The sequence below is a fragment of the Hemibagrus wyckioides genome, linkage group LG16 (genome assembly GCF_019097595.1).
Source record: "Hemibagrus wyckioides isolate EC202008001 linkage group LG16, SWU_Hwy_1.0, whole genome shotgun sequence".
Lineage (NCBI taxonomy): Eukaryota > Metazoa > Chordata > Actinopteri > Siluriformes > Bagridae > Hemibagrus > Hemibagrus wyckioides.
Genome location: NC_080725.1, coordinates 10,553,726 through 10,565,881, shown reverse-complemented (window position 1 = coordinate 10,565,881; position 12,156 = coordinate 10,553,726). Strand labels below are relative to the sequence as shown.

The window sequence follows — 12,156 nt, the reverse complement described above, 5'->3', positions numbered from 1 at the left end:
TGAGATGACAGAGCAATCACCTAGCACTATCCTTTTAAATTTAATAAACCTTCAACGCTGGAACCTTCAAACAACCTTTCATCATATTAATGTTTTAACATTTTTTACCATTTAACATTTTTAACATTTTTAATGAAGTTCTTTTTACACACACACACACACACACACTTCTAGTTTAGTTCTAATGACAGAGGAACACATCAATGTTTTATCATTCCACAGTGAGAATTTGATGGCAGCATCATCACACTGGATGATTGTGGTTGTGTAAACATTACCACAGCAGATTCAAACAATCGTCTTAGTGAACACCTGCCTGCATGATGAGCGGAGAAGCTTGTTTACCTCGATCACTAGGCAACGGCTTTCCTCATCTTACAGCTGGATGAATATGTTCCTATCAGTCACCAGGACTTGGTGGGACATGGATGCATGTTCAACTTGCTTTCTACTGTCCATATATTTCAAACTAATCACTAATCAATTTTGTGTGCAACAGAATTCCTTCAGTGCTTGAAATGGCCCTAGCAAGTGGACACTGGGTTGAAAAGGACACTGAAGGAATGCCACCCAGCCCGAGGTGAGGTACTCTCGTCTTTTATCTTGATACTCCTAATGCAAATTTAAATACAGAGACGTACAATTGAACATTTGTACTTTCAGAGCTGGTCATGCAGTTGCTGTGGCAGGAAATATCGCCTTCTTGCATGGAGGTGTCTCAAACGCAAACTCTGTGGTGTGTAACATTAGCAGCCTGAATAACATGCTTTCAATGTCATCTATCCATTATATCAACCTTAGTTTTATTTGATTCTCTTTCCAGCCTGAATATTTAAACGATTTCTACATGATTACAGGTATGCATTTGTATGCATACATTAAATTGAAATATTTAAAACTGTTATTATTAATGTCGCTTTCCGTTTTATTTATTTATTTATTTATTTATTTATTTATTTATTTATTTATTTATTTATTTATTTATTTAAAGTTTCCCTTTCCTGTACAACATGGGAGACGATGCCTCAGAATGGAGTTGTACCAACTGCAAGAGAAGGCCACACACTTTGGTAAACAAAAACAAAAAGAAAAGAAAAAGCAAACATGCTGAAAGAAGTGATTTTATTTTCATGTGAGTATATGATTGAAACTGGCTCTTCTTTCCAGTGTTGTCAAAGGGAAACTGTACTTATTTGGAGGCTCCTGCCACCCTGAAGCAAGAGAATGTCTTCCAGGTGTTTACAGCTTCGACGTTGGTAAGCGACTACACAACAGTTTTCATAAAAAGGAAAAAAAAATTACACTGCAACAAAGTTTTCATTTAGGTTTTAATACAATTTTACCCATGTTGCATCCATTTATTTATTATCCATTTATTTGTGAGGTGTACTGAATAAATCCACTCCAGGAGTTCTCCATTTCTGCTTATTTTGTTGTACAGAAAAATTGGCATACAGAAAAAAAGATGTTGTATTAAAATCTTTCAATTCACCGTTATTTGTGCTTTTAACAATGGACATTGTCACAAAACAGATTATACAACATTGTCCTAATGTGATGTACTTTTTTGTTTGTAGAAGGAGCCAATTTCAATTCCTATAACAATTTCCACCATTGGAAAGTCTTCAGGACTTTGCACATTTTGCACTTTGTCGTTTCTGAGTCTGTTTTATTAAGCTCAAGTGAAAGAAAAAAAAAGCAGAGACTGGTGAGGGAACAACAGTTTATAACTGCTGTACAATTTATAGCTGCTGTAATGTAAGCGATAACAGGAACAAACTTGTTTCTCAGGCAGTCCACAGCATTAAAAACTTAATTTTAAATGAATAAAAAATTGTGAGGTGTCGTTCGCTCATGTGGTCTAAAAGGAATTTGACAATTGGTGATAAAATAATGGAACAGTTTGATTTAAAGTGCGTGAAAGTTCTGGGAAAGAGGCAGACATATTGTAATGCAGCACATGTTTCCTCACTCGTTCACAGTTACATTGAGATGGGAGAAGCTGAACACTGGCGGTGTGGTGGTGAAGACTCTTAGACACAGCTCAGCAGCTTTAGGGGATAATATATACGTCTATGGAGGAATTCTGGATGGAACACCTAGAGATGATCTAATGATGTTCAACACAGGTCAGCAGCATACTGATAGAGTAGAAGATGGGATCTAGATGGCTGTATGGTCTAGTTCTAGGACTACTTATTGTAGAAGGTTATAGTTTATGAATTACAGGATTAGAGAATATGCCTCTTCCTGAAAAGCCAACAGGTTTGTTAAAACATTGTACAGGGTACAGTACTATATATCAGATTTATTGGATGTATAATATCTTTAAATATATCATGGACTTTTTACTAAACACACTTCCATTAAACTGCTTTTAGTGTCATTGATTTGGACACCTATCAAAACAGGCGGGACTCCACCATCTGCAAGGTAATGTCTTAATGTTTAGGCCAGAGAACAAGGGTTAGTTAAAAAAATAAAAAAATAAATGAATGAATAAAATAAAGGGGATACTAAACTGTATTTGTCCTTGTCACGGGGGTTGCACCATTAAGCATACATGTAACTTTGGCTTGTATGTTTTACACAGAAAGGTGCAAGTAGTCTGCCTTTAAAGGTGCAATCTTACTTGTACAAAGTGGAAAAGAATCTAGAAAAAAATAGTTTAAACCATGATCTCTGCTCAAGCATATTATGTGGCTGAGAAAACCCATTTGAGAAACTGTGTTATGGCCTTTTGTTAATCATTTTACAGATGCTCAACAACACCCTTTTATAATGCTTTTAACATTGGACATTGTCACAATGCAGCTTTACAGAAATATCTAAATGTATGGAATATTTATAAATAAATTCATAGATAAATTTATGGAATATTTCAATAAATTTCCATAAATCATTTCCATAAATTTATCCCTAATGAGCTTGAAAAAAACTCCCTGAGATGATATGCAGAAGACATTTTGAGAGGAACCAGAGCTCAAAAGGGAACCTAATCCTCATCTGGGTGACACCGGATGGTGCTATTATAAATCATTTTGCTGAAGTGATCAACCGTGAACTTGAATTCAAAAAGCTATCATATAAATTGTAATCGCAAGCCTTCTTCATGGTTTCTAAGTTGTATCTTCTGCAGTAATCTCATGTACAATCATTAATAGACAGATAATCATTAATAATGATTATCTGGATTGCTGGGTGCATACTGTGCATATTTTCATGCACAGTAAGCGCCCAGCACAGCCAGAAAATCATTATTAATAATTAATACTGGTGATGGGGTGAAACTGGATGCAAAATTAGCAATGTCAGTCCAGCAGGAAAATAAAGTCCCTGTAAAGCTATGAATTATTGGAGTGAATATTGTATAATGAATTAAGTGGCGAACCCGACAGCATTTTTATATAATGTTATCACCTGGCTATCAATCAGCAGAATGGCCTATTGTGTAGCTGAAAATGCTAACCATGCTAACTTTGCTAGCAAAGCATTAATAGCTAGAAACCTCATTACAGAGAAAAAGTCGGACAGCAAAAAGCACTCTTGGACTTCTCATAAATCAGTACGAGCTAAATTTTGCTTGGCTCATGGTGCAGCTTTAAAATGTTAATGATGCTAATAAAGGAGCTTAAAAGCGCAAAAAGTAAACCAGAACCACAAAGACATTCATGGTCAAACAATTTTGCATGTTTGTAGTGTTATAAATGAGCTTTATATGAATGTTATAAGTGTGCTTAAATGGGATTTTCCTTGCTAACTAGTAACTAGTTATGCTAACTGTAGTTGAAACGCTGTAAGTTTCTGGGGGCAGAGCTTTGTGTATATGGGTGGGCTCAAGTTTTAAATATAAAAAAATATTTATGGTTTATTTATGTATCTTCAATTTGAAGGTATATGCATGTTTCCATGTAAAATATGCATATTAAAGATACAAAGGAAATGAATTTTTTTTTTTTTAGCAAAAAAACAAGAAAGATTTTGATCCAACTGAATATGTGTCGACGGTTCAGCTCACGCAGGCTGTTGCCATGGTGTTTTGGTAGCAGGGATCATTTTCTTCAGCGACCTCATTTGAAAACGGAGCCGTCTATTTTTCATCAGGCCTTTTTGTCTGGATTTGGCTCAGAGGTGGTAGTATCCTGCTTTCAGACTCTCCCTCTGCATTCATGCAACTCTGATACGAGTGTTTCTTTCATAGATATAACCACACGTGTGCTCTAGTCAATGAGCAGATCTTCTTGTTTGGGGGATGTGAAGTGGACGGATCCTGCTACAAAGACATTCATGTCCTGAATATAGGTAAATTGCTCTATTTTTTAAGGCAAATTGATCTAAAAGTAATTCAGAATGTGACATGTTTCCAAAGTCCATCACCAGGAGTTTTTTTTTTTTTACTTTCCCACATTAAACGGTCTAATAAAGACTGATCTTTGAGCTCATCTTTGTAACTCCCTCTAGGTAACAAATCACTTTAAAGCAAAAACTAATAAATATTTGCTTAATAGACAAATAATATAAGGACTAATATAAGAATTGTGTTAATTTGCAGCATTTAAATAAAGTATATTGATACTTGCAAAAGTTTTTACCCCCTGGAACTTTTCCATATTTTGTAGTGTTACAATCTGTAACTGAAATGAACAAAATTGCATATAATGTTAAAGTTTTTGTAAAAATAAATAAATAAATAAATAAATTGATTAATGAAAAACCCCCTCAATATTGTTTGCAGATTTATAAGTAAAAAAGTAAAAGAAAGGTTGAAGTTGCATAAGTATTAACCCCCATTGTTGTGAAACCCCTAATGCAAAGAGACATGGTTACAGTGTCAGATTATTATTTTTTGCTTACTAATGAAGAATTCCATATTACTAGCACATTTTGTTTAAAAAGCTTATTTGCTCTGATTTCTCATTTGCCCTTATTTGAAGATGCTTTGAAGAAGTCTTTGAATCCTGGCCAGGTCTTATGTCTGACATACAATACTGCTGCTGTAATCATAAACTCCATCCTGAACTCATCCCAGGACTCTTCTTCACAGTATATTCAAACTCAGAGAAAAATCTCTCTTCTTCCTTAGAGACCCTGACGTGGCAGAGACGCGAGGTAAAGGGCGAGTCACCGCTCTCCTGCGCTGGTCAGACCTTTACAGCTCACCATGACAAGGTCAGCAATTACAATCTAAAGCAACCAATCACGTAAAAGGTCTGCTTTTCTTTGCCTGGGTTATGAAAGCTAGTTATTGATTTCTTGACACGCACGTTGTTTGTTCTTTTACAGGATATTTATTTGTTCGGGGGGAAGATCCAAAGCTCAGATGGAAAAATTTCATCGACCAATGAAATTCACAAGTTGAGCCTGGGTAAACACGGATACACTCTTATATCACACACATTGAAAAACAGCCAATATAAATATTTGATCATAAAGTGTAAAGATATGAAACACATGTGGAGATGTGTACATGAGGGTAGATAGATAGATAGATAGATAGATAGATAGATAGATAGATAGATAGATAGATAGATAGATAGATAGATAGATAGATAGATAGATAGATAGACACTCACCCTCCACTTTAACAGGAACACCTCTATACCTGCATGTTTCAATCAACCACTCACATGGCAGTAGCACGATCCATAAAGTCTTACAGATACTGTTCAAGAGCTTTAGCTAATGTTCACTTGAAATATCTTTAAGGGGGCAGGGGTAGGGGGAGTGTGAACTCTGTGACGTTACCATGATGTGGTTGTTGGTGCCAGATGGGCTGTGTTGATTAATTTCGGAAAATCTCCTAGGATTTTCACACACTCTAGAATCCGCATGTGTAAAATTCACAGGCATACATCATGTGCATACTGATACAGTATGTAAATTATGTACAAAAGTAACACAAATAACTCCTTTTTTTAAACCAGCAAAGATGAAATGGAAGGTACCTCTGTATGTGGGGATTCCTCCGGCTAGACGTCACGGCCATGCAGCCTTTATTATTCATAGTCACGTATGTGTGTGTTTGTGTGCTTTTGTGTGTTTAGTAAGGAATGAAACATTTTAAGAGTGTGCTGTCATTAGAAAATAATACACGACAGGGTGTGATGCAGTCCAATTGTCAGATAACAGCGCAGTCTAAAGTGTGTTATTCTAATTATAACCACAACAACTTGCCAATGATTAAAGTGATTGCCAATGATTCATTTATAAACATGGAAGTGGTAGCTCAGTGAATAAGTTGTGAGTTTAAATCCTAGAACCACCAAGCTACCACTCCTGGGCCCTTGAGCAAGCCCCTTAACCCTCAACTGCCCTATTGTATAAATGAGTTAAAGTCACTTTGGATAAGGTGTCTGACAGGCCATGATTTTTAACCCTTTATAGTTACATTTAATGTTTATTACTTACATTATAGCAACTATAAACAGTTCTTTCACAAGCGTCTGTTTATTTTTCTCTCTTGCAGTTAATAAGACACAAAATAAAACTTTCACACTTGTAATAGTTAACTCTGGGTGATTGTAAACCCTAGCCATTTACAATCCTAGGATAATAATAATAATAATAATAATAATAATAATAATAATAATAATAATAATAATAATAAATACTGCCCACAGAGCAAAATGTCCCCATGTAAATTGCTGTTTTAAGCACAAAGATGCACAAATGAATGAAAACAAAGAAAACAACCAAACATTCTATTTTAACAGTGCATCGTTTCACACTCTACACGTTTGGAACTGCAATATTGTGCTGCTTCAGAGCAGAGTTTTATAACCCTGGGTAAAAAGCAGTGCTAATCCCACCTCTGATTTACAAGTGTGAAACAAGAGAAATCTTACTGACCATTACAAAATACCTTCTGAACCTGGAGACTCCTTCCATAAACGTTAATTAAACTTCTCAGCCATTTTACTTTTTAATCTATTTATTATTAGACTTAGATTATTTGTTTACATTTAATGAGCTGTTCCTATAGAAACAATCATGTGTTCTAAGAAGTGCATTAATATAAGCCAATTATATACAAGAATTCACCAACACTGAGGTATAATATAAAATATTATAATACAGTACGATTTAATTCACTTTCTCCTGTCCTTTACATCTAACCAATACTAAACAATAACCATAAATGACTTACCATATACTGTATTTATGGTTTGTTTTAGATTTATGTCTTTGGAGGCAGAAATGAAGAACAGGAATTTAATGACTTGAAGATAATGAAATTAATCAACCCGTCAGAGAGACAACCCGGTAAAACAGTTATGCTTTTGCAATGTCTGAAGAAGGATGAAGAAATCAAACCTAAACAGCTTCTTATCTTTACCCGTGTTTGTTACAGTCATGAAGGAGATTCTGTCTGAATTTGGGCTTCAGGGTGTCAGTAACAGGTGGGTGCCCTCCTTGTTATTAAGGTCAGAGCTTAGTCATATTCAAACAAAAGCACAGTCATACGTCATTAGCTTAAAATGTACACAAGCTTCCTTTTCAGGCAAATTTCCTCAAAACAGAGGGGTTTCATTCTCAGTTTCATCAGAGACTTTTCCGTTATGTAAATCGACTGCACATGTTTATTCCTTCAGCTTCGTGCCGACGAAGGTTCCCAACGTGAGGTATGAGCTGAGTGAGACGCCGGTGACCATGAGGATCGAGAGAGCCGGGTCAGCACAGGTGATTTGTTCATGAGACAGATTTTTCCAAAAGTTTCCAGACGGTTCTTTGACAAAAATGTATTTATCATATGATACAATGTGTGGTGGTCTGGAGAAAACAGGCAAAAATGCAGATCAAAATTGGGTTTTCTGCTTATATTTGATTTTGACACCTTGACATTAAGAAAGCACAAATATTCTGAATTTAACCAAAACGACATGGAATTTTTATTTAGTCTGCTTTTCAACATTGTTTTGGCTCTTCCTTCACACGCTGAGGCAGTTTAACAAACACAGTCTGTCGGCTGAAAGACATCTAAAACCTTGCTATCTAATCAATCCAGTCTGTGATCATGTGTCACAACAGACTTTTTTTCCATATTTAAATGGTCTAACAAGGCGATATTAATAGCAATGACAGTATTTAACAGAACAGAAATGTCTGAACGTTATCAGTGATTATTTCAGTACAGATTAATGCAAGAACCATAATCAGAAGATAAGGCTTGTGTGTAAATGCCTCAAGTGAATTTTACCTCAGATGATGAGACAGAATTTGGATGATGGTCATAATCAACTATATGCAGCATAATTTCCCAGAATTAGTAAAAAAGTGAAAGCATTATTTTGGGGGGGAATAAATGCAACATTAGGTGGCCATTTCCATTTTATAGCTCAGGATAATATTAAAAATAATCATCTTGGGGAAAAGCCTGGTATAAAGATTGGCAAAAGATTTGTATTTGAAGAAATTATTATATCAAAATTACACCAATAAATATCTATTAGATTGTCTAGGTGTTGGTGTATTCTAACCAGACTGAAGGAAATATTTCAGTTCCAGGAAAAAGAAATGTGCTTTTCTAAGCTATATAGGGTATTAAATGTCCAAATTTTATTTGTGAAGTAAATTTCTCAGGCTTCCACACATATCAGCTCATCACTATATGCCATGCTGCAATATCGACACTGCAAATTTTAATTGTATACTGTGAACCAACTGAATGGGTGTTTTGATGAATCACATCACTAACACACCATGTATTAATAGATCAGAAAATAAAGCAAGTTGATGATAGATGATAGAGTATTTCAGGATTTTGACAGCGTCTTTGTTCTGTCTAGCCCACAGCTTATCAAGATTTTGCTGTAGTTCGAGATGAAGCACTGACCCTGATCCATAAAGCTTTTGCCATTTTAGACGAGCAGTCCAGCAAACTAGACAGGTACTGAACACATCCGAATGCACATGCTGAAAGCCTCACACAAGAAATCAGACATTGAATGGATTACCCCAAGGATGGCGCAAAGACACTTTTAGTGATGTTTGAGAAATCGCTGATTTTGTTAAAAGCTTCATTCCTGTGCCAGACTAGCAGAGGATTAATACACATGTCCCCTCACAACAGACTACGGAAATAAATCAACTTTTTTTTTCAGAGAAAAGTCTGATCTATCAGAAGCAGTGGAAGTGCTGCGCTGTGAGAGACAAGCCATCGATGAATATCACCAGAAACAGAGCCAGGTGTGTCACATTTATTTGTGGCCCTATCATGGGTTTGTTAGCACAAGATACACAACTGAGGTCAGGTAACAGCCGAGCATCTGAGAAAAACAGCCTCAGAAACAGATTGACCTACAACGTACTAAAAACAGATGTTTGATGTTAGGTGTTTGATGCCTTTTTGAAAAAACGAGCGTTTGTGGCTCTGGTTTGACAGGAGCTTCAGGAAATGCTAGAGAGACACAAACTTCAGAATGAGGCTTGGCTACGAGCTCGGGCTGAAGAGAATGACAAGGAGAGGAAGGAGCTGTGCAAACTCAGGGTATGTGACCACAAACAGTTACTCACCACACACTGTGTCTAGAGTGCCTGAATAGGAAGTAAAGCCACATATAATAATTTCTAACAATTATTTCTTATTTCTCCAAAATTTCTATTTCTAACAATTAGCAACCCCCCCCCCAAAAAAAAATATATATATATATATATATATAGAGATATATATATATATATATATATATATATATATATATATATATATATATATATATATATATATATATATATATATATGGTATAAAGTATATATATATATACTTTATATATATACCATATATATATATATGGTATAAAGTTTTTTGGTATATATTTTGTTTTAGTTTATGGTATATATTTTGGTTTTTTGGTTTTTTGGTATTTGGTATTTGGTATTTTGGTATTTGGTATTTGGAACTTTATGGTATAAAGTTACCCAACAGCAATGTGAAAAACTGGTGGAGTATTTGGGGTTATTCCACCAAATACTGATTTCTTAATGTTATTTGGCCAAAGCATTAACACAATTTGTTTACAAATTATTTGCATTTTGTTTTATTTGAGTTATTAAAGCTCTTAAAACAAATATTTTAGGACAAAATCTGGTTGCCCCTGCCATATACTTATGACTTAACTATATTTAACTAAATTTAAACTATAAACTACTTAACTATATTTATCAAAATAAACACAGAAATCAATTTGGGGCATGTTGGCTTTGGAAATTTCAAGCTCAGAGTTCCTGTTGAAATCTGTGGTCTGAATCAGAAGAGAACAATGCACATGCCACACCTAAGGATATAACACTGGATATTTTCCAGTGTATTTAGCCCTGGTAGACATCACAGGAAGATGCATAGTGCTGTTATGTTCTTCAGGGAATACTAAATATTATAATATTAATTTGGTTTTGGAAATCTTGAAATCCGTGTTTTGCAAAGAAAAACATATCAAATCTGTTCAAACATACTGTATACTACACAATCCTGATATTTTTAAGAATCATTGCATGTGTTAGTCTTTTTAATATATTCTAGAGTCAACTGTAAGTAAACAAAGCATCGAGAAAGATGGTCCTAGTAGTTAATGAATACAATTTAGAAGCCATAATCTCAAGGGATTAGCCATCACCATCAATCACTTCTTCAGGGAAGCATACATTTGCATCATACCAGTACAGTCCAGACTTAGCCATAGATTCCAATATGGCAGTATGACAATAACGCACACTCGGCCCATCCATTCTGTGCAGGAGGAAATGCTCCACGAGCAGGAGAAGCTGAAAGAAGAGCAGTGCAACATCCAAAAACGCAGCGAGCACCTCCTGTCCATTATGCAGCAGTTCAAAGGCATGTGAAGACACTGTCTCTATGGCAACCGGAAGGAGGGGAGAGGGGGCCGAGTTTTTTTTTGTTTTCCATCGCATTTCTTCAATGTCAAAGCGTGCTCGCTTACGGGCCGTGCCATCGATATGGACCATTGCAGAAATGCCTACGTGGATAGTATATTTCCATAATTACCATTTAGCTTCTGTCCTACAGAGAGAGACAGATGGAATTATGTAACTAAAAAAACAGCTAATTTGACTATCTAAGCAAGAAAAATGCACAGACATTTATAACTGGGAGCCAGAAGGAACGAATACCAGAAAATGGATTGATTAATTTAGTTGATTTTAAATCACATGTTGTTGAATTTAAATAGGTTTACAAAGCTATTGTCTATCTTTTGTTGTTGTCCTTATTTTAAGTAATATAGATAAAACACTGATTTGAAATCATCCAAGAAAGACATATAACATGTAGCAATTAATCTGATCAAGATCATGTCTGAACTTCAGGTTATTTATTGATTATGTCTGGATTATTGCATAAAATATAATAAAAGCTTAGACATCTTCGTCTATGAGATCAACCTTTGTTTTGACCAGATGTCTGATCAGTATGTCAGGTCTGTTTTCCTACCAGTATAATAATATGTTAAAATGTCTCCCAGATGCAATTCTGGGCTAATCATCATTTAATGTTTTCATTCTTTGTCAGTGGTTGTATTAGCATTTTCACACTAAAAGCATTTGTTACACTATGTATTACACATGGGTATGGATTCAGTTTGGTTTTCAGGGGGTTTTAAAAAATGGGTGGCAAACAGACAGGACTGTGTAAACATATATAGGACAAAGTTGCTTTTGTGGAAAATCTCATTTGTTACTTAGAGCAAAATGATTCGGCTAAATGGATCTGCTCAACATTACTATAAAAGGTCTGAATAAACCCCATTCATTCATTCATTCATTCATTCATTCATTCATTCAGTCAGTCAGTCAGTCAGTCAGTCATTCACTTCCAGAGACCGGCTTTCAGGTCAGGGTCCTGGTAGATCTGGAGCCTATCCTGGGAACACTGGGCATCAATTATATGACAGGGCACCATGTCACACACTCAGTCACACCTTGGGTTAGTCAGTACAGCTACTGGCACATGTTTTTTTTGAGAATGTAAGAAAATCTAGAGGAAATACACATGGAAAATGCATGAAACCCCACAGAGACACTAACATGACTATATAGGCATGACTGCCTGAGTTGCTGTGGCAACTTGTGTGGCAGTTTCCACCCTATACCACCCCTGGCCTGAATACACCCACACCCTGACTGAGAAGTCATTCTCCCAGTTT

The 12,156-nt window shown here is 35.6% G+C and overlaps 1 protein-coding gene across 1 annotated transcript; it reads left to right on the top strand.

Annotated features, from left to right (window-relative positions):
- The first annotated feature begins 421 nt into the window (after positions 1-421).
- On the top strand, positions 422-11,362 carry zmp:0000001301 (uncharacterized). Its single transcript, XM_058412366.1, has 18 exons — positions 422-580; positions 664-736; positions 824-857; positions 992-1,070; positions 1,168-1,256; positions 1,983-2,129; positions 2,382-2,433; positions 4,202-4,302; positions 5,084-5,169; positions 5,284-5,365; positions 5,925-6,010; positions 7,176-7,263; positions 7,352-7,400; positions 7,593-7,680; positions 8,787-8,887; positions 9,102-9,186; positions 9,383-9,487; positions 10,733-11,362. The coding sequence occupies exons 1-18, from the start codon at positions 519-521 to the stop codon at positions 10,835-10,837; spliced, it is 1,512 nt and encodes a 503-aa protein (XP_058268349.1). The 5' UTR covers positions 422-518; the 3' UTR covers positions 10,838-11,362.
- The last annotated feature ends 794 nt before the right edge of the window (positions 11,363-12,156 follow it).

Coding starts and splice junctions, on each gene's coding strand:
- zmp:0000001301 (XM_058412366.1), top strand. CDS start 519: ATGGCCCTAGCAAGTGGACACTGGGTTGAAAAGGACACTGAAGGAATG. Junction 2,434..4,201: donor GGGACTCCACCATCTGCAAG/GTAATGTCTTAA, acceptor TTTCTTTCATAG/ATATAACCACACGTGTGCTC. Junction 9,488..10,732: donor AGGAGCTGTGCAAACTCAGG/GTATGTGACCAC, acceptor CATTCTGTGCAG/GAGGAAATGCTCCACGAGCA.